Source organism: Carya illinoinensis, chromosome 9 (assembly GCF_018687715.1).
Source record: "Carya illinoinensis cultivar Pawnee chromosome 9, C.illinoinensisPawnee_v1, whole genome shotgun sequence".
Lineage (NCBI taxonomy): Eukaryota > Viridiplantae > Streptophyta > Magnoliopsida > Fagales > Juglandaceae > Carya > Carya illinoinensis.
This window is the reverse complement of record NC_056760.1, coordinates 8,742,858-8,766,999: the sequence shown is the minus strand read 5'-3', so window position 1 is coordinate 8,766,999 and position 24,142 is coordinate 8,742,858. Positions and strand designations below refer to the sequence as shown.

The 24,142-nt window shown below is 37.3% G+C and overlaps 4 protein-coding genes across 5 annotated transcripts; 3 read left to right on the top strand and 1 right to left on the bottom strand.

Annotated features, from left to right (window-relative positions):
• Positions 1-5,210: 5,210 nt before the first annotated feature.
• Positions 5,211-5,942, top strand: LOC122276753. The gene has a single exon (XM_043086662.1). It carries the CDS (start codon positions 5,211-5,213, stop codon positions 5,940-5,942), a length of 732 nt encoding a protein of 243 aa, XP_042942596.1.
• Positions 5,943-8,762: 2,820 nt separating this feature from the next.
• LOC122275231 (putative receptor-like protein kinase At4g00960) lies at positions 8,763-12,323 on the top strand. Of its 2 annotated transcripts, none has more exons than XM_043084212.1 (7): positions 8,763-9,810; positions 10,141-10,305; positions 10,587-10,732; positions 10,860-11,070; positions 11,182-11,419; positions 11,615-11,765; positions 11,875-12,323. In XM_043084212.1, exons 1-7 carry the CDS (start codon positions 9,003-9,005, stop codon positions 12,184-12,186), a joined length of 2,031 nt encoding a protein of 676 aa, XP_042940146.1. In that variant the 5' UTR covers positions 8,763-9,002; the 3' UTR covers positions 12,187-12,323. The 2 variants fall into 2 exon arrangements, with proteins under 2 accessions (XP_042940146.1, XP_042940145.1); XM_043084211.1 differs by having other exon boundaries at positions 8,765-9,810; positions 10,159-10,287; positions 10,611-10,732.
• A 4,078-nt stretch (positions 12,324-16,401) lies between these two features.
• LOC122276751 lies at positions 16,402-16,869 on the bottom strand. The gene has a single exon (XM_043086661.1). It carries the CDS (start codon positions 16,867-16,869, stop codon positions 16,402-16,404), a length of 468 nt encoding a protein of 155 aa, XP_042942595.1.
• A 5,340-nt stretch (positions 16,870-22,209) lies between these two features.
• LOC122276750 (vesicle-associated membrane protein 722-like) lies at positions 22,210-23,777 on the top strand. Its single transcript, XM_043086660.1, has 4 exons — positions 22,210-22,381; positions 22,763-22,874; positions 23,016-23,136; positions 23,317-23,777. The coding sequence occupies exons 1-4, from the start codon at positions 22,210-22,212 to the stop codon at positions 23,446-23,448; spliced, it is 537 nt and encodes a 178-aa protein (XP_042942594.1). The 3' UTR covers positions 23,449-23,777.
• The last annotated feature ends 365 nt before the right edge of the window (positions 23,778-24,142 follow it).

Sequence of the window (24,142 nt, the reverse complement as noted above, 5' to 3'; positions counted from 1 at the left end):
TTGGGGTAAACGAAACAAGCATGCAAATAACAAATCAGCATGCCCATCTCCATCAAATCACATATCACAAAAATAATCATGCTAATAACCATCAAAATAAGCAAGAAATTTTACAACTCACAATAATAACCATGCTAATATGCAACGAATAGGAGCAAAAGATGAAAGAAATAATGAGACAGCTAGTAGAAGATATAAAGTACAACGAATGGTTAACAAGCATGCTGTCATTGAGGGAGAGAGTTGTCGTTGAGGAGGAGAGGGAGAGGGGAACGATTCGGTAGGGGTTTCACGGGGCTTGAGAGTTTTTGTGAGGGGTTTTGGGAGGGGCTTTAGGGGTGATGGCGAGGGCGAGGGTTTGGGAGTGAAAGAGAGAATGGGAAGAAGCTTTTGTTGGTAATGGGGAGGGACAGCTTCGGGAGTGAGAGAGAACGGGGATAGGGATTTTGAGAGTGAGACAGAGAAAGAGAGAGAGACAATGTTCATTCAGGGTGGGGGATTTCGAGAGTGAGAGAGAGAATGGAGAGAAGCTTTTGGAGTGATAGAGAATGGGGACATGCTTTGCACGGGATGGAAATCATAGAGTTTCACTTCCCACGAATTTAAGAGGAGTGAGAAATAATATAAAATGCATTTGTTGAGCTATTGTAACTCAGTCAAATTTATAAACCAATGCTTAATCCAATGTGGGGTTTTTAAGGGTATATAAGCTAAATTTGAACTAAAATTGGACTATGGCTAATCCAATAAGAATGTTCTAAGTGGATAAAAATTTATCACTTTTTATCCTAATAAAATCCTAGTTCCATCAGTATCACATTGTTTTAATGAGTTTGAAAGGGATTTTTGTTTCTAATGAAGGGGGAACTTAGAAGTATTTCTTCAAATAATAATGAAATTTGGTCCTATTATGAACTCAACTAACCATTCAGTCAATGAGGTCATTTTTTCTCTCGAAGAAAGCAAGGCGGTTCCCTTCCTTATGCAAGGGTTTAAGTCTCTCCCTGCTAAGAGTGTAGTGCAGAGTTGATATGGCGTTGGATAAGGAAGAATTGTTGAAAAGATGGGAAAGACTTGATTGACTAATGAAGAAAGTTCAACCTTTCATGCTCCTCATGTAAAGGAGTATGGAATCCGTGGAAAACACTGCATAATTGGTAAAGTTCTAACTGAAAAAGGCCTTAACAATGAAGCTTTTATGAAAACAATGGCACAAGTATGGAAATTGAATGGATGGGTGAGGTTCAAAGAATTGGGGGATCAAAAATTCTTAATTGAATTTCAACAAATAGATGATAAAGAAAAGGTACTTAGTGGGAGGCCTTGGTGTTTTGATAGGAACCTCTTGACATTACAAGAAGTGAATGAATCTGATGTTCTTAACTTAATACAGTTCAAACTGGAACCTTTTTGGGTTCAACTTCATAGTATGCATTTTGCAGCCATGTCTAAGGAATTGGGAAGTCAATTTAGGGAATCCCTTGGACATGTTATCAAGGTAGATGTAGAATCTAATGGCTTAGCTTGGGGTAGGTGCCTTAGAATGAGAGTTGCTATTGATATTCAAAAGCCTCCGCTGAGAGGAACAAGTAAACCAGAGAAGGGGTAAATAAATAGCAGTTTGGGCCTTGGCTTCGAGCACAATCAATGAATACAAATAATTTTGACCATAGGAAGTATGGTGGTACAACTGATTATATTTAGCATCAATGGAGGCAAGAGTCAGAGTTCAGTGGAGATGAAGGAAGGATGTTAAGGTAGAAATGATCGACGTAGTGAAGGGTTATAAGAATGAAAGGAAGGAGTTTCAAAAAGAGTAGGTAACCAAAAGGAAGAGCAAATGATGAAGGGGGTACAAGCACAACTAATGGAGACAGATGAGTTAACAAAAGATGGTAATGATGGCCATATGGAAAGGGAAGCTCACAAACAGACTTGGAAAGACTTACAATAGCTGAAAGTTTGACTAAAATAAAATCATCTCAAGAGACTACTGATTTAAACCAGAAAAAACTACCATGGAAGGGTCAAAACCAAAGAGGTCCACATGGAAAAGAAGGGCCAGAGGAGCATTTTCCAATCCTCAAATAGAACCTGAGGATGAGTCTTAAAGCAGTAAAAAGAGAGATGGCTATAATAAGAAGGGTGACAGAGACCAAACTGGTAAGAAACAGAAAATTAGTGATGTGTTGAGAGCTAGCGGTTTTCAAACTGGGTTGGTGGAGGCTGCTATGTAGCTCCACCAATAGTAATGATGGGCCAGAGTTGAAATTGTAGAGGGCTTGTGAAACCTTATACAGTTCGAGAATTTCATCTATAGGTGAAGACAAAGTGTCCCAAAGTGGTTTTTCTGATGGAAACCAAGTGTGGAAGGAAGAAAGTGGAAGAAGTATAGAAATTTAGTAGGCTTTTATAGAAGTTTTGTAGTTAAGAGTGGAGGCCAAAGTGGGGGGATTGCCTTTTTGTGGAATAGCACTGATGATATCTCCTTAGAAACTTACTCTCAACATCATATATCCTTGTCATTTAGAAGGGATGAGACCAATGAGGATCTACTGGTATCTAGGTTCTATGGACATCCTACTACCTCTCAAAGAGACAGTAGTTGGCAGTTGCTGAGAATGCTTATGCCTAACAAAGATAGACCATGATCTGTTTTGGAGATTTTGATGAAGTTTTGCACCAACATGAGAAGAAAATGGCTGCTTTAAGGCCTTACAATCAAATGGAAACATTCAGGGAGGCAGTGGAGATTTGTGATCTGAGTGACCTAGGCTATGATGGGACAAAGTTCACTTGGAATAATGGAAGAGAGGGAGCTCAATTCACAAAGGAAAGACTAGATCTAGTATTTGGAAATCTAGCATGGATAAACCAGTTTTCTGACACATGGGTTACTGCTCTTGCAGCACAATCTTCTGACCATTGTCCTCTTGTATTCAACATAGGGAATGGGAGGTAGAGGAGAATGAGAGAAGAGAGAGGCAGAACAAAAGTATTTAGATATGAGGCTAGATGGGATCTAAGGGAGGAATGCAGTGGAATTATACACAATAATTGGAATCAGAATTCTGCCTGGCAGAGTTCTCTTTTATAGGGTGAGCACGATAAACTAGGAAATTGCAAGGAGTCTTTAAGTCATTGGAAATAGTATTCTCTTAACAAGCAAAGGAAAAAGGCCCAGGAAAAACTTAGCATGATCTCAAAGATGCAGGATGCTAATACTGGGGAGCTAACAGTGGTAGTGAAACAAATGCAAAAGGAGGTAGAGGTCTTGTTAGAGGCAGACAATACAAGGTGGAAACAAAGGGCCAATCAAACATCGCTCAGAAATGGAGATAGAAATACAAATTTCTTCCACAAAACTGCAAATCAGAGAAGAAAAGTCAATGAGATTCAGAAAATTGTGCGGGAAGATGGAAGTGTGGCATGTAGCAAGGAGGACATTTCAAACATTTTCAGTAGACATTACAAGAGTCTGTTCTCAACCTATCAACCTGATAATATCTCTGATTGCTTGAAGTATGTAGAGAAGATAGTGGATGAGCAAATGAACAGACATTTGTCTAAAGAATTCACTGCAGATGAGGTAAGGATAGCTTTATTTTAGATGAATCCATTAGGATCTCCTGGCCCTGATGGATTCTCAACAGTGTTTTATCAAAATCACTGGGACATAGTGGGAGGGGATGTAACTTGAGCTATTCTAGAAGCCCTTAATGCTGCAGGGGACATGTCCAGTATTAATGAGACCTACATAGAACTCATTGCTAAGGTAAACAAGTCTCAATCGGTGATTGAATTCAGACCTATATCCTTATGTAATGTTATCTACAAGCTAGTCTATAAAGTCCTAGCAAACAAACTCAAGTTAATCTTGTCTCAAATCATCTCCCCTACTCAAAGTGCATTTGTACCGGGAAGGTTAATTTTTTATAATGTGATTATGGCATTTAAGGCTATGCATTCCATGAGCACAAAAGTGAAGGGATAGTAGGGCTACATGTCTTTGAAACTTGATATGAGCAAAGCCTATGATAGGGTAGAATGGAGCTTCTTGAGTGCAACAATGGAGAAGATGGGCTTCAGTTCAAGATGGATTGGCTTGGTGATGGGATGTATTTCAACTGTCTCATATTCCATTCTCATCAATGGTACTCCTCAGCCTTGGTTTCAACCAACAAGAGGACAAAGACAGGGAGACCCCTTGTCTCCCTATCCTTTTATCCTTGTAGTTGAGGTATTAAGTTCACTCATGAATCAAGCTGAGGCTTCTAAGCACATCCTTGGGATCCAATTAGGAAGAAGCAGGTTAAGCATAAACCACTTATTTTTCGCAGATGATAGTTTGCTATTTTGTCGTGCAAATGCAGTAGAGTGGGCTAAGATAATTGAACTACTTGACCTGTATGAAAGGGGATTTGGACAAAAACTCAACAAGGAAAAAACTTCCATATACTTCAATGCAAATACCAAAAGATTAACTAGAGATTATATCCTTGATATGGCTGGATTCAGAGCTACTTTAAGTTATGAGAAATACCTTGGCTTACTTGCATTCTTAGGCAGATCGAGAATTCAAGCGTTTAAAGGGATCCTAGATAGAGTAAGGACTTGAGAGAGTAACTGGAAAAATAAACTTCTATCACAAGCTGGAAAGGAGGTATTACTCAAGGCAATCATTCAAAATTTACCTACCTACTATATAGGTGTCTTCAAACTGCCTAGGGCCCTTCTAAGAGAACTCAATAGAGTAACTCACAACTTTTGGTGAGGACATCAACAAAGGGAGATAAAGATCCATTGGGTTTCTTGGCAATAAATGGGAAAGGCAAAAAATGAAGGAGGGTTGGGATTTTGAGATTTTGAGAGTTTTAATAATGCTTTATTAGCTAAACTAGCATGAGGGATTCTGCAAGAGCCACTTTCAATGGCATCTTAGGTTCTTAAAGTTAAATATTTCCCTAGAACAGAATTCTTGAAGGCTAATGTGGGTGCCAAACCCTCTTTTATCTGGAGGAGCATTTGTTCAGCTAGGCACTTGATTGAAAAGAGTAATATTTCGAGGATTGGCAATGGCCATAGTACACTCATATGGAAGGACAGGTGGCTGCCCATTCCCTCTAGTTACAAGGTCCAATCTACAATACAGGTTTTGACTGAAGATGCAAAGGTGGCTAGTTTATTAACAGTACAGAGAAAGAGTGGAAATGGACTTGGTGAGGGAGATATTTGGAGAGGATGAAGCTGAAACAATCCAAAAGATCCCTATTAGCTCAACTGGTGCAGAAGATAGACTAATCTGGCAAGGAACAAAAGATGGGGTCTTCACAATGAAGAGTGCTTACTATCTTCAAAATGAGCTAAATGCACTGATGTTTCACCAATCCTGCTTGATTATTAAAAAGAAAACAATTTGGACTAGATGTTGGAGTTTTAAAATCCCTAATGCATTGAAGACCTTTATGTGGAGAGCTTGTCTCGAGTCATTGCCCACAAGACTAAACCTGGCTAAGAAGCGGATTTGTGAATCTCCCAAGTGCCTTGTGTGCTTGAGTGAGGATGAAACTATGATCCATATATTGTGGAACTGTCCTTTTGCTATCGATGTGTGGAGACAAGGTCCTTCTGGTTTGCATAAAAGTTCTATCAGACCAAGAAAGTTTAGTGACTTAGTTGAGGCACTTATCTCAACTTGTGATCAAGAGACTATGGAATTATTTGCTATAATAACTAGAAGCATTTGGGGGAGAAGGAACCAATTCATCTTTGAGAACTCATTTGCTCATCCATTTGCTTTGGCTCAGATAGTAAAGAATTCGCTCCAAGAATTCAAAGCTGCTCGACAAAAGCCTCAAGCGTCTTCTCGAGGGATGGTAGAAGGCATTGGCATATGGAATCCTCCTCCTCCAAGTGTGATCAAGATTTATTGGGATGCATAACTGAGTGAAGGTAAAGAAATGGCAAGTTTTGGCATAGTGGCCCGTGAGTCTCAAGGTAGAATTTTGGCTTACAAAAAAGTTTCAAGTCAAGTTTTTTTTATCCTTTACTTGCAGAAGCTCAAGGTGCCTTCTACGCTGCAGAGTTGGCTATTGAATTGTGGAACAGTACAGTCATATTAAAGGGTGATTCTCACACGATAGTCAAAGGACTAGAGCAACATCAATCTAGATAAGATAGAGTGGGTATGATTCTTAGTGATACAAAGAGGAACTTCCCCTTTAGCTAGCTCTCATAACCTTGCAAAAGTAGCACTATCACTTCTAAAGTATGTAATTGATCTGGTTGTTAATTCAGACACTTTGCAATCTATAACTCTTCTTTAAATTCAATGAAGTTAACAAGAGTATGTAATTGATCTGGTTATTAATTCAGATACTTTGCAATCTATAACTCTTCTTTAAATTCAATAAAGTTAACAAGAGTATGTAATTGATCTGGTTATTATTTTAGATACTTTGTAATATGTAACTCTTCTTTAAATTCAATGAAGTTAACAAGATTCCTCAAAAAAAAAAAAAAAAAAATGATCAATATCCGGAAAACGAATTATTTTCCTCCCCTTGTAAAGTTCGAGGAAGGTCAGAGCTCTTGTTTTATATCTTTTGTGGGGCTGTCGCAGTCAACTTAAAATAAATGAGTGGCCCCATGGATGGGCTAGTGCCTGATCAAGTCTGCAACCGCGTTGGAAAAGTATACACACACTAGGGGATCAAGTCTGCAACCGCGTTGGAAAAGTATACACATACTAGGTGATGTTAAAGAAGAAATGAAATGAGAATATTGTAATAGTAATAAGTTGATTTATAAATAATAATGAAATAATTTAAATTAATTATTTTAAAATTTTATTTTTAAAAAAAGTTGAATAAAAAATATAATAAAATTAAAATATTATGAAAATATAATTTTTATTTTGAAATTTTAAAAAATTATATTATTTATTTTTTAAAAGTTTAGAATAATTGTAATAATGATTATTTTAAAAATGTTTAATTTGTGTTTTAGTGATGTTTGGATAAAAAATAAGATTTGATAAAATGATATAAGATATAATGAAAATTATTTTGAAACGTACCATTATCCAAGCTAGGAGACACTAATTAAGGTCCATGCATGCTTAATTAATTATCGTTAGTATCTAGATACGATTATTATTTTGGCTGACTTTTCTTATTATTCTTATTATTTGGCTAATTACTTTTCCTCGTCAATGTAGAAATTAAGAAACTTCATATATGATGCTAAAACTATTCCAACTACACACCTTCATGCATACGGCGGGTATACAAATCAGCATTAATTTGCTTCTACTCGAAATAGTAAAAAGGAGCACAATAATATATAATTTATTCATGACTCCAATTAAACAGCAAATATTTGTTCGATCGATCGGAATATCAGATGTTTCCGTACATATACAAGTGATGCTTAACCAAAGTGCCACTTGATCATTTCCTATAATTAGCTTCACATGATTTATATGGAATCGGTCAAATTAATTTAAATTATTCATTAGACTATATATAAAAATTAACATGAAATTAAACCCAAACACATTCCGTGCTGATCATGTTATTCTGGACTGCAAGAAAAAGTTTGTCCAAGACCACTTTCTGGTCTAGGACAGGTAGGTGCGAGAGCATATACGCCTAGCTGTAATTTCAGGTTTGAGACATACCCTTTCTTCGATGTCGCAGCTGTTGTGCAGTCGCCGCATCTCCCACCGGTGCTGCCTCCTCCGTTAATAAAAGGTACGGTAATGCTTATGTACCTCCCTAATTCCTTGAAGTAGTATCGTAATTTCTTTATTTTTTCTCCCAAGTGTTATGGATATGTGGTGTTTTTATCTTACATAATGATAAGAGTCGGGAATTTTTTTAGTGGGTTCAAAATTTATCTGAACATCGTAAATGAAATAAAAAAATATATACGACTTCTTACTATTCATACAACCTTCACGTATCATATTTTTTAAAATTTTTATTATTTTTGTTTTTATCAAATATTTAATATATGAATAATAATAGAAGAATTGAATTAATTTAAGAAGAATAAACTTTAAAAAAAAATTAAAAAATATATATAACCTGATATTATATTTTGTTTAATATTTTATATTTTTATATACAACTTATATATGACATATATTAAGTGATTATTGTTTAAATTGTTGAGAAGCCAATTAATATGTTTCATATGCATAAATATTATTAGAAACGACGAGATCCATCCTAAATGTAGGATTGCTCGCTTAGAGCCTAGAGATACCCTGTTTTGGTTGGCGTGTCCCATAGCCAGGAAATCAGTTTGTGGTTTCCGGGTTTTGTCGTTATCGAGTGCAGTCTCAGCCAAGCGTTTGAATAACTCAATAGATTATTAGTCAAAGTTGGATGGCTGCGTTTTCGGCCTTTTTTGACTTAATCTTGATCAAAATTAAACGTTGATTAAAATATTTTTTTAATATTATTATTATTTTAAAATTTAAAAAAAAATTAAATTATTTATTATATTTTATATTAAAATTTAAAAAATTTATAATAATTAAATAAAATAAGTTAAGATAGATTGAGATAAATTGTAAAACAAAACTGGCATATACGAAGGGCACAGCTCATCATTTAACAATTAATTAAATAATGTAGCAGTCTTATCTGACTTCTCTAGGGAGTTTCCTACCAACTTCTCCATGAATTTCTACCGTTGCTTGACACGTAGACCGGCAGCTTCGTCGACTCTGTCAACAGTACCCTTGATCGACTTATGCCTCACATTTTTCATTCTCCTATACAACATGACGATGCCTCTTGTTGCCTGATTGGCTTGATTGAGTCAGTTCAGCAGATCCCCCGGCTTGTCCTAGTGAATTAAACTTGCTTAATTCTTTATATGGTTTGAAGTTTGAACATATATAGTTCCAACAAAAACTCCAAATCAGCAAGCCATTTCCCCCTTCTCCATAAAGCTAGCGTATAGGCTTAGATCTGTGCATTTTACTGACAATGGTTTCTTTAAGGCCGATTTCTTTTATTCAGTTCTGCATTTTAACATTCATAGCTCTAGCCACTGCCCAACCAAGCTTCCTCTACCATTTCTGTGTATACAAAAATGGTAATTATACCACTAACAGTATCTACGAGACCAACCTCAACAGAGTCCTCTCGTCCATCTCCTCCAATAAAATTATTGACAACGGGTTTTACAGCAATTCTTACGGTCAAGAACCTGACAAAGCGTATGGAATTGGACTTTGTAGAGGAGATGTAAAGCCAGATGTTTGCCGTAGTTGCCTCAATGATTCTAGAATTTCTCTCAAAAAACTTTGTCCCAATCAGAAGGAGGCAATAGGATGGTACGACAATTGCTCGTTACGCTTCTCAAACCGCTCAATATTTGCCGTAGCGGAAAGTTCTCCTTCTTTCTATATGTGGAATATAAGAAACGTATCAGACATAGATGGGTACGGCCAAGTGCTTGCGAACCAGTTAGATGGTATGATAAGTGAAACTGCATCAGGTCGTTCTTTCATCAAGTTTGCCACGAGAACCGCCATCGCCCCTGACTTTGGCAGAATATATGTGCTCTCGCAGTGCACCACCGATTTATCGGAGCAAGATTGCCTTGGTTGTCTAAGAACTATTTCTGAGAGAATTCCACTATGCTGTATCGGGAAAGCAGGTGGTAGGATATACACTCCCAGCTGTAATTTCAGGTATGAGACCTACACTTTTTTCGACCAGCTTACACCTGCGGCATCACCAACTTCGCCATCACCACCTTCCCAACCAGTCTCTCCTCCTCCCATAAAAGGTATAATGATCCTCATATATCCTTAATCGATGAAACCATAATTATTTTTGTTGCGCTCAGCGTAGATGCTGTCCATTACAAGTATGACACGGGAATTGGGAACGTTGCGGGATATCCTACGGAATAGATTGGTTAATCCTTTTATTCGAATTGGGATTTTCTTTCATAATAATTCTTATCAATCATGTCCGGCCAGTCGTATCTATTCTTTTTTCCTTTCTGTTTCGGAGTTATAATATATTTCTATCTCATTTTGTACGTGATAAGTTGTGATTTGTGAGACAAATTTGACTGTTTCAAGTTAATTTGTAGTTGACTTGCCTTTCTAAGACAACGATGTTTTTGCAGGAACTAAGAGAAACACCACAACTCGAACTGCCATCGTCATTGTTGTGCCCACTCTTGTTGTTATCATACTAGTCATCAGTATTATTTATTTATTTTTAAGAGTGAAGAAGCGCAAGGATCATTTTGAACGTAAGTACAACATAGTTCATGTATTCCTCGTTATTTTTGAGATTTTGAAGGTTGTTTTCATATATTATATCACAGTTAATTCGAAAAAATCATGACTTTCTTTTTGCACTTCGGTAAGTACACTGGGTGCTAGCTAGCTAGGATAAATCAAAGGTTTTTTTTTTCTTATAAATGGTTCCACTGATCTCTCTAATTAGTTACTAGAGATACGAACCCACAAATCAAATTAGATGCCATAACTCCTTGTACGTATGCTTTCATATGGAGCAAATTAATAAATCTTTCGAGTATGTATCAACCGGCCGCCGGTTCTTTTTCTGAAGCCCTGGATGAAATGGGAAACGTGGAATCCCTGCAATTTGATTTCGAAGTTATTAGAGCTGCCACAGACGACTTTTCTGATGCAAATAAGCTTGGAAAAGGAGGATTTGGGCTCGTTTATGAGGTATGAAAACAATATGACAATGAAAAGTATTATCAAGAATCTATTAGAATTTGTCAAACCAATGTATTTTGCTCCTGAAAATTGATTTGAATTGTTTTATTTGTGCCTTATTCTCTCACATATGTAGGGTAAGCTTTCCAATGGACAAGAGATAGCAGTAAAAAGACTATCAAAAAACTCAGGACAAGGAGATTTGGAATTTAAGAATGAGGTTGTATTAGTAGCCAAGCTCCAACACCGGAATTTAGTCAGGCTCCTTGGATTTTGCTTGGAAGGGAATGAACGTCTTCTTGTGTATGAGTTCGTGCCAAACAGAAGCCTTGATCACTATATATTTGGTACCATTGCATTCTATGTTTACATTCATGTGATGAAGATAATTTCATTCATTTCCGTAAAAGATCATAAATTTTAAATTTTTGATCGAGTACGATTTCATGCATATGCAGATCCCAAGAAAAGTGCAAATCTAGATTGGGAGAGGCGATATAAAATTATAAAAGGCATTGCTCGAGGGCTTTTATATCTTCATGAGGATTCTCGACTTCGGATTATTCATCGTGATCTCAAAGCTGCTAACGTTCTATTAGATATAGAAATGAATCCTAAGATTTCAGATTTTGGCATGGCAAGGATGTGTGTACTAGATCAGACTGAAGGCAGTACAAACAGAATTGTGGGGACCTAGTAAGTATATATTATACATATCCAAATGGGCTAGAGATAATGACTACAATTTTTCATTTTCTATATTATTGATTTATGTTGGTTATTTGCATCAAAAAAGGCATATGAAGAGTTGGAAATCAAATCAATTGAAAATAATAATCAAAGCTTTACTACCTTCAAATTGAAGTTGAGTTTCTTATTATTGATATGCAGTGGATATATGGCACCAGAATATGCAATGCTTGGGCAATTCTCGATCAAGTCAGATGTCTTTAGTTTTGGCGTGCTGATGATGGAGATTATAAGTGGTCAAAAAATTACATCTTTCCATGAAGGGGAGAACAGAGAGTACCTTCTAAGCTATGTAAGTGTATACACAAATTATCAGACCCTGTTCTTTGTTAAAATGAAAATCAGCAATATTCTACACTATTTTCTTTGACATGTATGCATGAATTAATGTATATCTTCAGGCTTGGAAAAATTGGAGAGAGGGGACAGCTGCGAATCTCATAGATCTCACATTAAGGAGTGGTCCACTGAGCGAAATGATACGATGTATTCACATTGGATTACTGTGTGTTCAAGCAAATGTTACCGACAGACTAGACATGGCTTCAGTTGTTCTCATGCTTAATAGCAATTCCATTGCTCTCCCTTTGCCCACACAACCAGCAAGTTTTATGCAAAATGAGGTTCCACTGGCAACAACAATGAAACTGGACACTGATTGCAAGCCAATAAGTCAGAACGAGGTTTCGATTACCGAGTTAGATCCTAGGTAGTGTTTTGTGGATGTGACCACGGTGTGCGTGTTTTTGTGCAAATTTCACTTGCTATTATATATTTCATTCGATGCTTTAAGGTTGTAGTCTTCTCTGACTCTTGATTCAATAGCTATGATTCATTTGATTTGCTTGCACCCATGACCTAAATCCAACCAATATACAAAGAATACCAAGTCAAAATCACAAATCATTCTCTCGTCCAATGAAAAAGAAATTTTCATAGCAATAGTACAAGAAAGACACCACGCAGTGATCAAGATATTGATCCCCATCAAAGCCTGAGACTACAATAGGATGAGACTACAAACTTGCTCATATTATGTTAATTAACTGCCAGCTTTTATGTACTCTTAGTATGAAAACAATTGACCCAAAGTAATATTTGAAGAGCATTTGCTGAAGTATGATACATGCCTATTCAAGTTACAACATGATCATGTCAATTGGTTTTGTTAAGGGAGGGAGTGCGGTCAGTACTTTTGTGATTTGGGAAAAACACGAATTAAGTACCTATCGATCAAACAAATTTATAATTTGATGGTGACACTGCAAATCGAGCATTAATATATGTATAGGATAATATAAGATATGTATTTCGCTTAATTATTATAACCTGCATCCACTGATTATTATTATTAATTAAGATATGTATTTATAATGTAGATCTTGAACTTGTACAAATTATTATTATTATTATTTTGTTGAAATGAAATGATTGGTTTCCTTGTTTTATACATTTTATTTTCTCCATTTTCTTATAATATTCTCATCATTATTCTCCAATCCCTAATTACTTATCATAATTTAAATTCATTATTTAAAAAAATCTCTGAAATTCTGGAGTTGATCAGCCAAAAGTTCCATTAAAAAAAAAGGCTAAGTATAACTTCATAATGCTGGAGCTCAAGCAACCAAAATGTCTAGTTCAGTTCATGAACAGAGTGTTGGTATGAATAGATTAATGGAGCATAATATGGATTATAATTAAGAGGAGTTTAGTAAATCAAAATATTATACACACTACCATTTATCTATAATTGATGACTGATCATAAAGGTGACAAATAAAAGCGCTACCATTTATCTCTCCTATTTTTCCCCTCAACCAGACAATAATACAGAGAGAATAAGCAATGTATCTAGCTAGCTAGCAGGTGTTATGTGTGTGTATATATATATATATATATATATATATATTTATATATCATATCTTATTTTTATACTATCAAAGCATTCTCATTGGATTATCTATATCCAAAATTAAAGTCTATTTTTACCTATTAGAAATAAAAACCACTTGCAATGAATTATCCATAGTTAAATATTTTAGCTTTGAGCTACAGTATACGTAAAGAAAAAAGCAAATTTGATAGTTACTATTCTATAAGTAAATCTTTATTTTATTATTTTTTAAGTTTCTCTCTCCTTTGATAGTTACTGTTTTTTAAATCTGTATTATTTTTTAATCCATAATTTAATTAGAATATGATTACTAATTAACATATAGTAGGTAAAATGGTAAAATATGATAAAATAAAATTAAATAATAATTAAAAAATTAAATATTTTTTAATTTATTAATTATTTATTACTATATAATAAATAAATAGAAAATCTAATGCAGAAATTTGATATAAAGAGTTAAAATCAAATTCAGATTATATTATTTTATTGTTATATAATAAAAAAAAATAGCTATTCTAATGTGGAGATTTATGTAAATGGAATAGCCAATATCTAAATTCATCTTACATTTATAAAAAATTTCCTTTACATATGCATAATCCAATAACAATGCTCTAAATGCCGCTATAGGCAAATTAACAGAAATAAACAGTCTTTGTTCGATACTTCCTTCTTCCATTTCTATCCCTCTGTGTTCGATCGTATTACGGTTTTGCCCCTGTCTCTTGTGTTTTATTTTTACTTTCTATTCCACTGATGCCCCTGTCTGATCGAGTGTTATTACTGTTGTGCCCCTAACTTTTGTGTTCTTTGTTTTTTGGTTCCTCTTATGACCTTGTCCGAGAGACTGTTATTACCCTTTTGCCCCTGACTTCTATGTTGTCTACTTCGTAGTTCGTGCGTCTTGTATGCTGCTCGACTGATTTTTCACATCTCTTACCTTATTTCCTCTATTACTGAGTTTTTTTGTTCATTTTTTGTTCCTACAGTCCATTATTGTGCGTGTGTGACTGAATGAGTCTGTGGCTTTTGTGTTCCTCGTTCGGTTCCATCATTTATCTGGTTGTTTGGGTCTCCATTTTTCGTTCTTAGGTTCCATTGATCCTGTTGGTTTTAGTGTTTTTTGGTATGACGTTGTCAGTTGAGGGATGTCTTGGCGTACAGATATTCGATGCGATTTTTTGATAGGTTGAGAAGATGTGTTTGCCAGTTGATGGGAGAGGTACGGGGCAAAGTTGTTGGTTTCTTTTGCTGACTATCGACTGCAGAAGGTTTGGTTGGGAGGTCTAGAAGAAAAGCTTTGGTCATGGTCTTTGTTTCTTGGTTCGGGGTGTGTGTTTCTCAATTCTTCTCCGTTCGTTTTGCTGCCGTTGCGCTTTGGGATGGTTTTCTATTGTCCTCATCATAGTGTGTGGGTTCTTCAGTTTTTGCTTTGGATTTTATAGTTCTCATTCTGCTCCTTCAGAGGCACCATTGACGTCAAGTCCGTGTTTTCCAAAATTTGCCTTCGATTTCTCTCTCTTTTGCTCCTCTATTTTCTCAATTTGGTTTAGATTTAAATAAACTTGTAGTGGTTGGATTTTTGAATTTGTGGAATTGGGGATGTAACGGCCCAAGGATTCATTGGATTTTATTGTTAGGTTGCTGATCTCAATTTGGTTGTTAGTTCTGCTTTTGGTATTACATTTCTATGGTGGGTTATACTTTTATAATTCTTTAATCGCAATGTGCTTGGAGTAGCTATTTTTTAACCTATATTTTCCTTCTTCAATAATCTAACTTTGTGTTTACAAGTAAATAATTTAACTTTCTCTATTTGGTTGCAGAGAAATTTGAGAAAATGAGATGAAGCACAGTTTTTGAATCTTGTGAGCTATGTTTTCTGATATGTGCTTTTTCTTTCTTTATTATTTTCAGATTTATTTAAACCTTTCATATGGTGATAAGTTGTTTGTTACTTATGATTTTGTTCTCAACCACTTGAAATGTTTAAGAATATATTATATTCTGTCCACGAACATGTGTATGAGATGTTTGCTTTTGCCTAAGACGGGTAGAGACGGAAAGTTTACTTTTATAATAAGCAAATTGAAATGAGTGAAGTTATTATGTCACGGGTGCTTGGGGATTGGCTCATGAAGAGGAGAGAAGCATTGAGGCTGTATAGCAGGGAAGGAATTGATAGTCAGTAACGACTTTAACTGCCAAGTTAGGAAGCATACAACTTGTAGAAGTGTTGTGGTTAATAGTACGTTGCGTTTTGATATAAGTAGGTTGTGAGTCAAGGTCGTTTAATTTTGTTTGAGTTTGTGTTTTGCTTTAATGAAACGGTGTGTTTCATCTGTTAGGAGATAGTAGTTGCGTTTTGTGTTTGTAGTCTTGTGTTTTGGGATTCTTTCATGCTCTACATATATATAAGCAGTGTATGGCCAGTGTAAGACTTCATTCTTGATTTCTTAAGTTTCATTATGAATTTGGAGGTTGGGAATTCCTTGAAAATTTCCTGTCAAGATTCACTAAGGGAATTGTAACACAGCACACACGGATTGGGGAATTTGTACGGGTTTCTCACTTAGAGGGTGAGTTCCTCCAAAAAAGATGAGAGGTAGAGGAAAGGAATTCTAGGCAATTGAATATTACTTTCTGCATGAAAAAGAATAGTCCGAGCTCCTGCCAGTACATACGGCAGAGGCCTAACAGAAAAGTGGTCCACACCAATAAGAGGATGACACCACAAGAAGGATATAAAAGACAATACAAATGTAAAAGCTGATAAAGTAGTAGTTGTAATAATGTCCTTGATAGTAATTGCACTAAAAATAGTCTATGCAATTCCACATGTAAGCTTGAGGTGCTACCAAACTGAGTAATCCAACGGCTGCGAACAAGCTGCTTTCCCCTAACTCTCTTGACCAACAAACTTCACATTCCAGACATCATCTTCTTCCTTCATGTGGCGTCTCTCGAAAACTCCCAAAGCTCCACCTTTCTTCCACTTATTCCCTCTGTTTGTGACAAATCCCTACCATTAGAACACCTTGCCTTCAAGGTGGGAATATTGCTCCTTCAACCTCGCATATGGCTCCCACGTAACGTCTTCCGGTTCTTGTCCTTGCCATCGTATGAGGACCTCCGTGCATGCCTTGTTGTTTCTCTTCACTATGTGACGGGCTATGGCCTCCTTTGGTTCGAGCTTCAAGACTCCTGCAGCATTGACGGGGTGTATGGTGGCTAAAGGAGTGATCTCTCCGATTTTCTTCTTCAACTGGGACACGTGAAAGGTAGTGTGGATCTTGGAGGATGGGGGAAGTTTCAGGAGATAAGCCATGGATCCGACCCTCTCCAACACTTGGAAGGGTCCATAATATCTTGGGGCTAACTTGAGGCCCCTCCTCTGAGAAACCGAGGTCTGCCGGTACGGCTGTAGGCAAAGATAGACCCACTCACCAATGGTAAACTCCCTCTCAGTTCTCTTTAAATCTGCATATTTCTTCATCCGTTCTTATGCTCGATGTAGGTTAATTTTTAGGACTCTCATAATCTGCTATCTGGTTCTTAGCTCATCATCCACAGACTCACATCTTGCTGTGCCAGGTATGTAGTTCATGAGCTGAGGTTGGGGCGTACCTGTACAGGGCCTTAAATGGAGATAGTTTCATGGAGGATTGCACATTGGTGTTGTACTACCATTTGGCCAGGGAAACCCACTTAGACCAGTTTCTTGGCTGATCTCCAGCAAAACAATGTAGCTAATTTTCTAAACTCTTGTTTACTACTTCCGATTGGCCGTATGTCGATGGGTGGTAGGCTGTTGAGAAAGCCATTTGTACGCCCTGCAGTTTAAAAAATTCCTGCCAAAACTGATTGGTGAAGGTTGAGTCCGGTCTGATATGATGGTCAAGGGTAGGCCATGTAGTTTGAATACGTGTTTTAGGAAGAGTTGGGCTATGTGTTTGGCTGTTTATGGATGGAAAATGGGTATGAAATGGCTGTATTTGGTGAGGCGATCCACCACCACCCACAGATTGTTGAAACCTAATGACATGGGAAGACCCTCAATGAAGTCCATGGTTATGTTTGACCTTGGTTGGGATGGCACAGGCAAGGGTTGTAGGAGTCCAGCAAGGTACTGTTCTCATGTTTCACTCTTTGGCACATGTCACATTCCCTCACAATCTTCTTCACATCCGCCTTGAGTCCAACCCAAAAAAACTCCCTTCGTGCCCTATGCATAGTTTTATCATATAACCTGCATGGCCCCCTAAGGCACTGCTATGCACCAAATCCAGCAACTTAGCCTTAAAGGAGTCATCATTGGGGACAAATATCCGTCCCTTGTATAACAACATGCCATCTCTATAATTGTAATGGGGTGGTAAGGGCTTAGAGATCAGCTTTTGAACACATGGGTCCTTTTCATAAGTTGTTTTCAACTCATCCAACCAATCCACTGTTGGGAAAGAGAGTAAACAGAGTATAGCATCCTCTGGTTCTGCCTTTCTAGACAACGCATCTGCCACACGATTTTCCTTGCCCTTCTTGTACTCAACTATGAAGTTGTAGCCCAACAACTTAGTCAACCATTTTTTTTTTTTTTTTGCATGGGAGTGCCCACCTTCTGGTCTAGTAAGTACTTTAGACTCTCTTGGTCATTACTTTAGACTCTCTTGGTCAGTCTTAATGGTGAAGGACTGACCTAGTAAGTAAGACGCCACTTGTGAACCGCTAAACCAAGGGAAAATGGTTCCTTCTCATATGTGGACAGTTGTAGGGCCTTACCTTTCAGTTTTTGACTGAAAAAACTGATAAGTTTGCACCTTGCATGAGTACCGCCCCCACCGCTCCCCCCAAGGCATCGCACTCAATGGTGAAAGGTTGAGAAAAATCTGGGAGGCCCAAAATAGGTGGTTGTGTCACTGCTGCCTTGCTATTCCCCCATAGCCTCGGATAAACCTCCAGTAGTAGCCTCTGAGGCCCAGAAAACCTCGCAACCCCTTAACTGAATTAGGGAGTAGCCATTGCAACATGGCTTGTAATTTTTCAGGGTCTGCCTGAACCCCTTTAGCTGATATGAGATGACCCAAATAGGTGATTTCACTACACCCAAACCTGCACTTAGACAGTTTGGCAAATAACTGTTGCTGCCACAGTGTATCTAAAGTAAGTTTTAAGTGTTCCACATGTTCCCCCTCACTTCTGCTGTATATTAAAATATCATAAAAAAACCAGTATAAACTTCCAGAGAAAGGGATTAAACATCTCATTCATGAAGTTTTGAGAGGTTAAGGGGGCGTTCATAACTAAAAATTCATAGTGCCCCTCGTGTGTCCGAAAAGCTATTTTGCACATATCTTGAATTTGGTGGTATATAGATCGCAAGTCCAGCTTAGAAAAAATTTTAGACCCATGTAGTTCATCCATAAGTTCCTCAACTACGGGAAGAGGAAACTTATCTTTGATTGTGACCTGATTTACTGCCCTGTAGTCGACACACATGCGCTAGGTACCGTCTGCTTTTCTAACCAACCAGCAGCACGGGCGAGGAGAAAGGGCTTTGACTTGGTCGGATCACCCCTGAGTTGAGCAGCTCCTTGACTATCTTCTCTATTTCATCCCTCTGAAAATAAGGAGAGCGGTATGGCCTGACTAAAACTGGACCTGTTTGGGGTAGTAAGTTAATTTAGTGGTCATGAGACCTGGGGGGGGGGGGGGGGGGGGGGGGAATCCCTTAGATTCAACAAATATATTAGGGTAGGCCTGAATCACTTCTTGGACCAACCCCTTCTCTTGTGTGGCTTTAGTCTGTTCAGGTTCATGGAGTAATTGTAACAATACCCCCCTAGTTTCCAGCTTGTGTCTTTTACTTTTATCCCCTTCTTCAATAAGTTGTGAGGCTGCCAAGCCCCTAATTTCTACCTCCTGATTGAGATAGGAGAATTTCATTGTGAGGCTTTCAAAGTTCCACAAAATCGAACCCAAGCCCCTCAACCATTGGATGCCTAGCACCATGTCGCACCCCGCCAATACCAACATATGCATTTATCAACAAAACTGATCCCTTGGATAGTAAATCTAGTGTGCACACTTTCCCCTTCACTTAGGAGCTGTTCCCCACTAGCCACCCTAACCCGCACCTTCTTTTCTTGGTTAATAGGTAGCTGGCCCTTAAGTACCACAGTTGGATCCAAAAAATTGTGTGTGTACCCTGTGTCAATTAGAATGGTAGCCCATTGTAATTTGACCTTCCCTTTCACTCACATAGTGCGTGGGTTAAGGGAGCCCGTGATAGCATGCAAGGAAATCTCCGGGATAGCTTCCACAATGGAGAGATCCAAGGTAGCTATTGCTGGTTCCAGTTTTGATTTTTTTTCATCTTCAATGTCAATATTTTCTTCCCACACCTCCTTCAAGATGTATAACTTTGGTTTTTGACACTTATGGCCCGAACCCCACTTGGAGTCACAATGATAACACAAGCCATTTTCTCTTCTATCTTTCATCTGGGCCTGATTAATTTTATGGACTGGTGGTTGACGCTTAACGACCCCTTTGGATGGCTCAACCACTGAGGAAACAACTCAGTTTAACCGATTCCAACAAGCCCTTAAGCTGATTGGACAGATTCTCAAAACTGGCTTTATAATCTTCAACTGACCCAGTTTGGTGTAATTTAGCAAGTGATGCCATGGGATCATCATAGGCACTAGGGCCAAAACACACTGAAAGGGCACGAGTAAAAGAATCCCAATCTGGGAAGGCTCCCCTTTCCTCCATATTCTAGAACCAAACTAATGCTTGCCCTTCCATGTGGAAGGATGCTAAGTGCAATTTATGTTGTGGTAAAGTGTTGTGAAAGGAAAAAAAAAAATGGTTTACCTTATAGATCCAACCGTTGGGGTCCTCTCCATGAAATGATGGAAAGTCCACTCTAACTGAGAGGGTATTCATGTCTCCAAATGATTCTCTGCGAGCTTCATGGTGTGAGTGGGTTACTGATGAATTTTCTGTGTCTTCTTGCTTTTGATGCTGGTTTTTCTTTTGTAGTTCCTGGGTCAAGGCTGAGAACTGGTTGAAGACTTCCCTACAAGAGGCAATCATCTCAGTTTCAATAGTTTTAAATTGAGATTCTGAGCATTTCTTCAGATTCACCATCTCAGATTCTATGGAATTGGTGGTTTTCTTCAGGGCATTAAGCCCTTCCTGGAACTGATTTTGTCTGGCTAGTTCCTTCAACCATAGTGAATATTCAAGGATCAATGACAAACTGATCCACTTGTAATACAGCACACACGGATTGGGCAATTTGTATGGGTTTCTCACTTAGAGGGTGAGTCCCTCCAGAAAAGACGAGAGGAAGAGGAAAGGAATTCAAGGCAACTGAATATTACTTTTTGCATGAAAAAGAACAGTTTGAGCTCCTGTCAATACAGACGGCAGAGGCCTAACAGAAAAGTGGTCCACAACAATAAGAGGATGACACCACAACAAGGATATAAAAGACAATACAAATGTAAAAGCTGATAATGTAGTAATTGTAATAATGTCCTTAATAGTAATTCTGCACTAAAAAGAGTCTGTGCAATTCCACGTGTAAGCTTCAGGTGCTACCAAACTGAGTAATCCAACGACTGCGAACAAGCTGCTTTCCCCTAACTCTCTTGACCAACAGACTTCACATTTCAGACTTCATCTTCTTCCTCCATTTGGTGTCTCTCGAAAACTCCCAAGGCTCCACCTTTCTTCCACTTATTCCCTCTGTTTGTGATAGGAATCTTGCATTTGGTACATTCTTTTGCGTGCAGAGTTCTTGTTTCTTCATTACTTGGTATTCTTTCAGTGTTCTGAGTTGTTTGAGGAAGTGCAGTAGTGTTCTTGGTAGCAAGAACGTTACATACTAGTAGAAAATATGGGGATTAGATGGAGTGGGAATGGCTTGCTGAGATGTTTATACTCCTATTAATGGAAATAACCTTGGAGATGTTTCCGGTGGCCCACAGACGGTAAAATACTTTTCCACTTAATTGTTACAGAGTTTTCATGCTCCATGTACTCTTTGCCTGTACTTTATAGTGTGGCTTTTTTCCCTATTTCTTCCTCTTTTGATATGACCCAGAGATTGTGAACTTCTTTTAATATATAGGATTTGACCGCTTGAGGGAAAGGATCAGGGCCAATCAAACTACGGTGGAGGTGCATTTTATACGCCAGTAAGCTTCCCCTTTTCTTTGATACCTTTACTTTAGAATAATCCTTTTTTTTTCTTTTTGTTTCTTTTGGCCTCAAGCAATGCAGAAGAGGCATCTTTGGTGTAAATTATTTTCATAGGGGCATCATTGTTCATTGTTTTTTTAATATATTGTTGTGTTTGGTGTAGAGGCATGGATGCATTGATTATTGGGTTGATGTGTTCCCAGTAATAAAGAACTGGAAATGTTGATTTTAATGTTCCAAGAAATCTATTTCCATTGTTTGAATTGATTCATTGAAGTTTTTATATTCATGTCATAAAATTGAATTGTGAGCCATTGGGGCTTGTAAAAAATATCAGACTAACCTAATCAGGACCATAGATAAACTTCAAAGCTGTTATAGACCGAATCTCTTTATTCATGAGCACCAAAGATGTTAGCTGTTGTTGATGTACTTCATTTATGAAGACTTAGGTATCTCAACTCCCAGCCACAACCATGGTCAGAAAGTTGGCCAGGTTCAGCGCCCCCGCCACAATTATGGTCCTTCAGCGACACAGGATCCTATCGATTAGTTTAGGATGGCTTTTTTTTTTTTAAGTGCTTGTATTGTTTTCTTTTTCTTTTTTTGTGCTTCTGAGCCATACATGCATACTGCTCAAACTTCAAGTGGGGTAGCCACATCTAATGGGTTTTATTCTCCTGAGTTTAGGGATGATTTTGGTGCTGGGCTTTTGGATCTCCATGCTATGGATGATACAGAGCTTCTGTCTGAGGTATGTTTCGTTGAAAGGTTTTCTGTTCAAATGTGCAGGAAATGTCATAAATGTTCATGTGAAGTTTGTTCCCATAAAATCAAAATGTAATGTACTTTCTTGTGTAGTCTTAAGAACTAAGATTGAAAACCATGGAATGGATATAGTCCTTGTTGGTCAAAGTTTTCTTTAAATTTTTTATTTTTATTTAGTAATATATGCTTGTGTTTCTTTCCCCTTATGTGAGAATGAAAAATAGTGACTATGCAATATCATTCAGTTGATACATTGGGGTTTAGGCATTTAAGCTTAATTCAAAGTACCTAAATCATGTAGACCCGCATATAGGATGAGTTACTTGGCCTTTTTTGGGTTGGAACTAGCTTCTTAACTTAAATAAGAAGCGAAGGAAATATAGGGAGTAAATTTTTTCTGGAATAAAAAGGGCGACAGATTCCAATTGCCATCCTTCAGCGAATCAAGGAGGATTTCATCCATAGACAAGATGGAGGAAAAGCTGCAACAATAGTTGCCAATAGCCTCAACAAGGAGTTTGGGTAATCTTTTCTTCTTCCTCTTCATCTGCTTATCCCTTTTTCTTCTTTTTGAAGTATATCATATTGTTGCTGTAAAATAGGATATTCATTTTAAATTTTATAAGTTACTTTAATGCCAAAATTTTGGTCCTGGTGATTTAGGCCTAAATTGAAGGAGCAGATGCAATATTGTGTAGATCATCCAAAGGATATCAGCAAGCTGGCTAAAGTGGAAGCTCAGGTTTCAGAAGTCAAAAGAGCTATGATGGAAAATATAGAGAAGGTAAGGTGGTGTTGCTTTCTCTTCTATATGTCAGTAGCAAAGACTTGTAAAAAAAATGTCAATTTCAAAGGTTATATTCTCTTTGATAGAATCTTTTTTCAGCTAAACTCAAGAAGCCTATTTTTTCTTTTTTTGTTTGGGACTATGGTATTTCATTTTATTAACAATTTTTCTGTATAGGTTCTCGACCGTGGAGAAAAGATTGAGCTTCTGGTGGATAAAACAAAAAACCTTCATTCTCAGGTTAGTGACTTTGTATCGTTGATTCGTTTTCCTTTATCTCCCTTTTTTAACCTCCCTATCTTGGAATGATAGTGGTATATAAATTATTGAAAAGAATAATGAACCCAGAACCATTATTGAGGACATACTGGATGATGAGGAACCGTTGTAACCACCAGAATTCAACGAGATTATTTAGTGTTCTTATTACAATTAAGTTTTTTTTATTAGTGTTCTTAAACCTATTTTGATTTATGTGATAGATGGTTCAAGTGGGAAAGGTATTTTTGGAAAATAAGTTTTGGACTTCATTGAATTTTACTTATTTTTCTTTCCTTTTTTTGGAATTTTGAAATGTCTTTGGTCTGATTTATTCTCATGATTGAACTGATAGTTGATTTGAAAAGATAGGGATTGTTTTTGGACTAGTTTTTCTTCGCACTTGGTCGAATATTTGGTTACTTGGGCTTCTTGCTTCTGCTTCTGGGCTTAAAGTAGTTTGCCTTTTTTTTTTCCCCTCTCAATGCTTCTGACGCCGGACATAATAGCGATTATCTTGCAGGCAAGTTCCAGCAGATGATTCACAGGGAAGAAGAGGAGAAAATTGCCCAAAACACAGAGAGAAAAATCTCTAGGGTTTAACTGAATATTATCAAATCAAGCAATAATGAAAAATCAGTTCACAAGCCGGACTGTTATAGCCAAAAATCGTGTTTATCCAAATTTTGTCAAAAATAGCAAAATCCCGAAAATCACTCCAAATTGAAATTCAAAATAAAAAAAG

Excerpts from the sequence above, each read along its gene's own strand:
- LOC122276753 (XM_043086662.1), top strand. The coding sequence starts at position 5,211 with ATGGACTTGGTGAGGGAGATATTTGGAGAGGATGAAGCTGAAACAATC.
- LOC122275231 (XM_043084212.1), top strand. The coding sequence starts at position 9,003 with ATGGTTTCTTTAAGGCCGATTTCTTTTATTCAGTTCTGCATTTTAACA. Across the intron at positions 10,306-10,586 it reads ACGTAAGTACAACATAGTTC|CGGCCGCCGGTTCTTTTTCT; the intron begins ATGTATTCCTCG and ends GTATGTATCAAC. Across the intron at positions 11,071-11,181 it reads CCTTGATCACTATATATTTG|ATCCCAAGAAAAGTGCAAAT; the intron begins GTACCATTGCAT and ends ATGCATATGCAG.
- LOC122276751 (XM_043086661.1), bottom strand. The coding sequence starts at position 16,869 with ATGAAGAAATATGCAGATTTAAAGAGAACTGAGAGGGAGTTTACCATT.
- LOC122276750 (XM_043086660.1), top strand. The coding sequence starts at position 22,210 with ATGCATACTGCTCAAACTTCAAGTGGGGTAGCCACATCTAATGGGTTT. Across the intron at positions 22,875-23,015 it reads AGCCTCAACAAGGAGTTTGG|GCCTAAATTGAAGGAGCAGA; the intron begins GTAATCTTTTCT and ends CTGGTGATTTAG. Across the intron at positions 23,137-23,316 it reads TGATGGAAAATATAGAGAAG|GTTCTCGACCGTGGAGAAAA; the intron begins GTAAGGTGGTGT and ends TTTTCTGTATAG.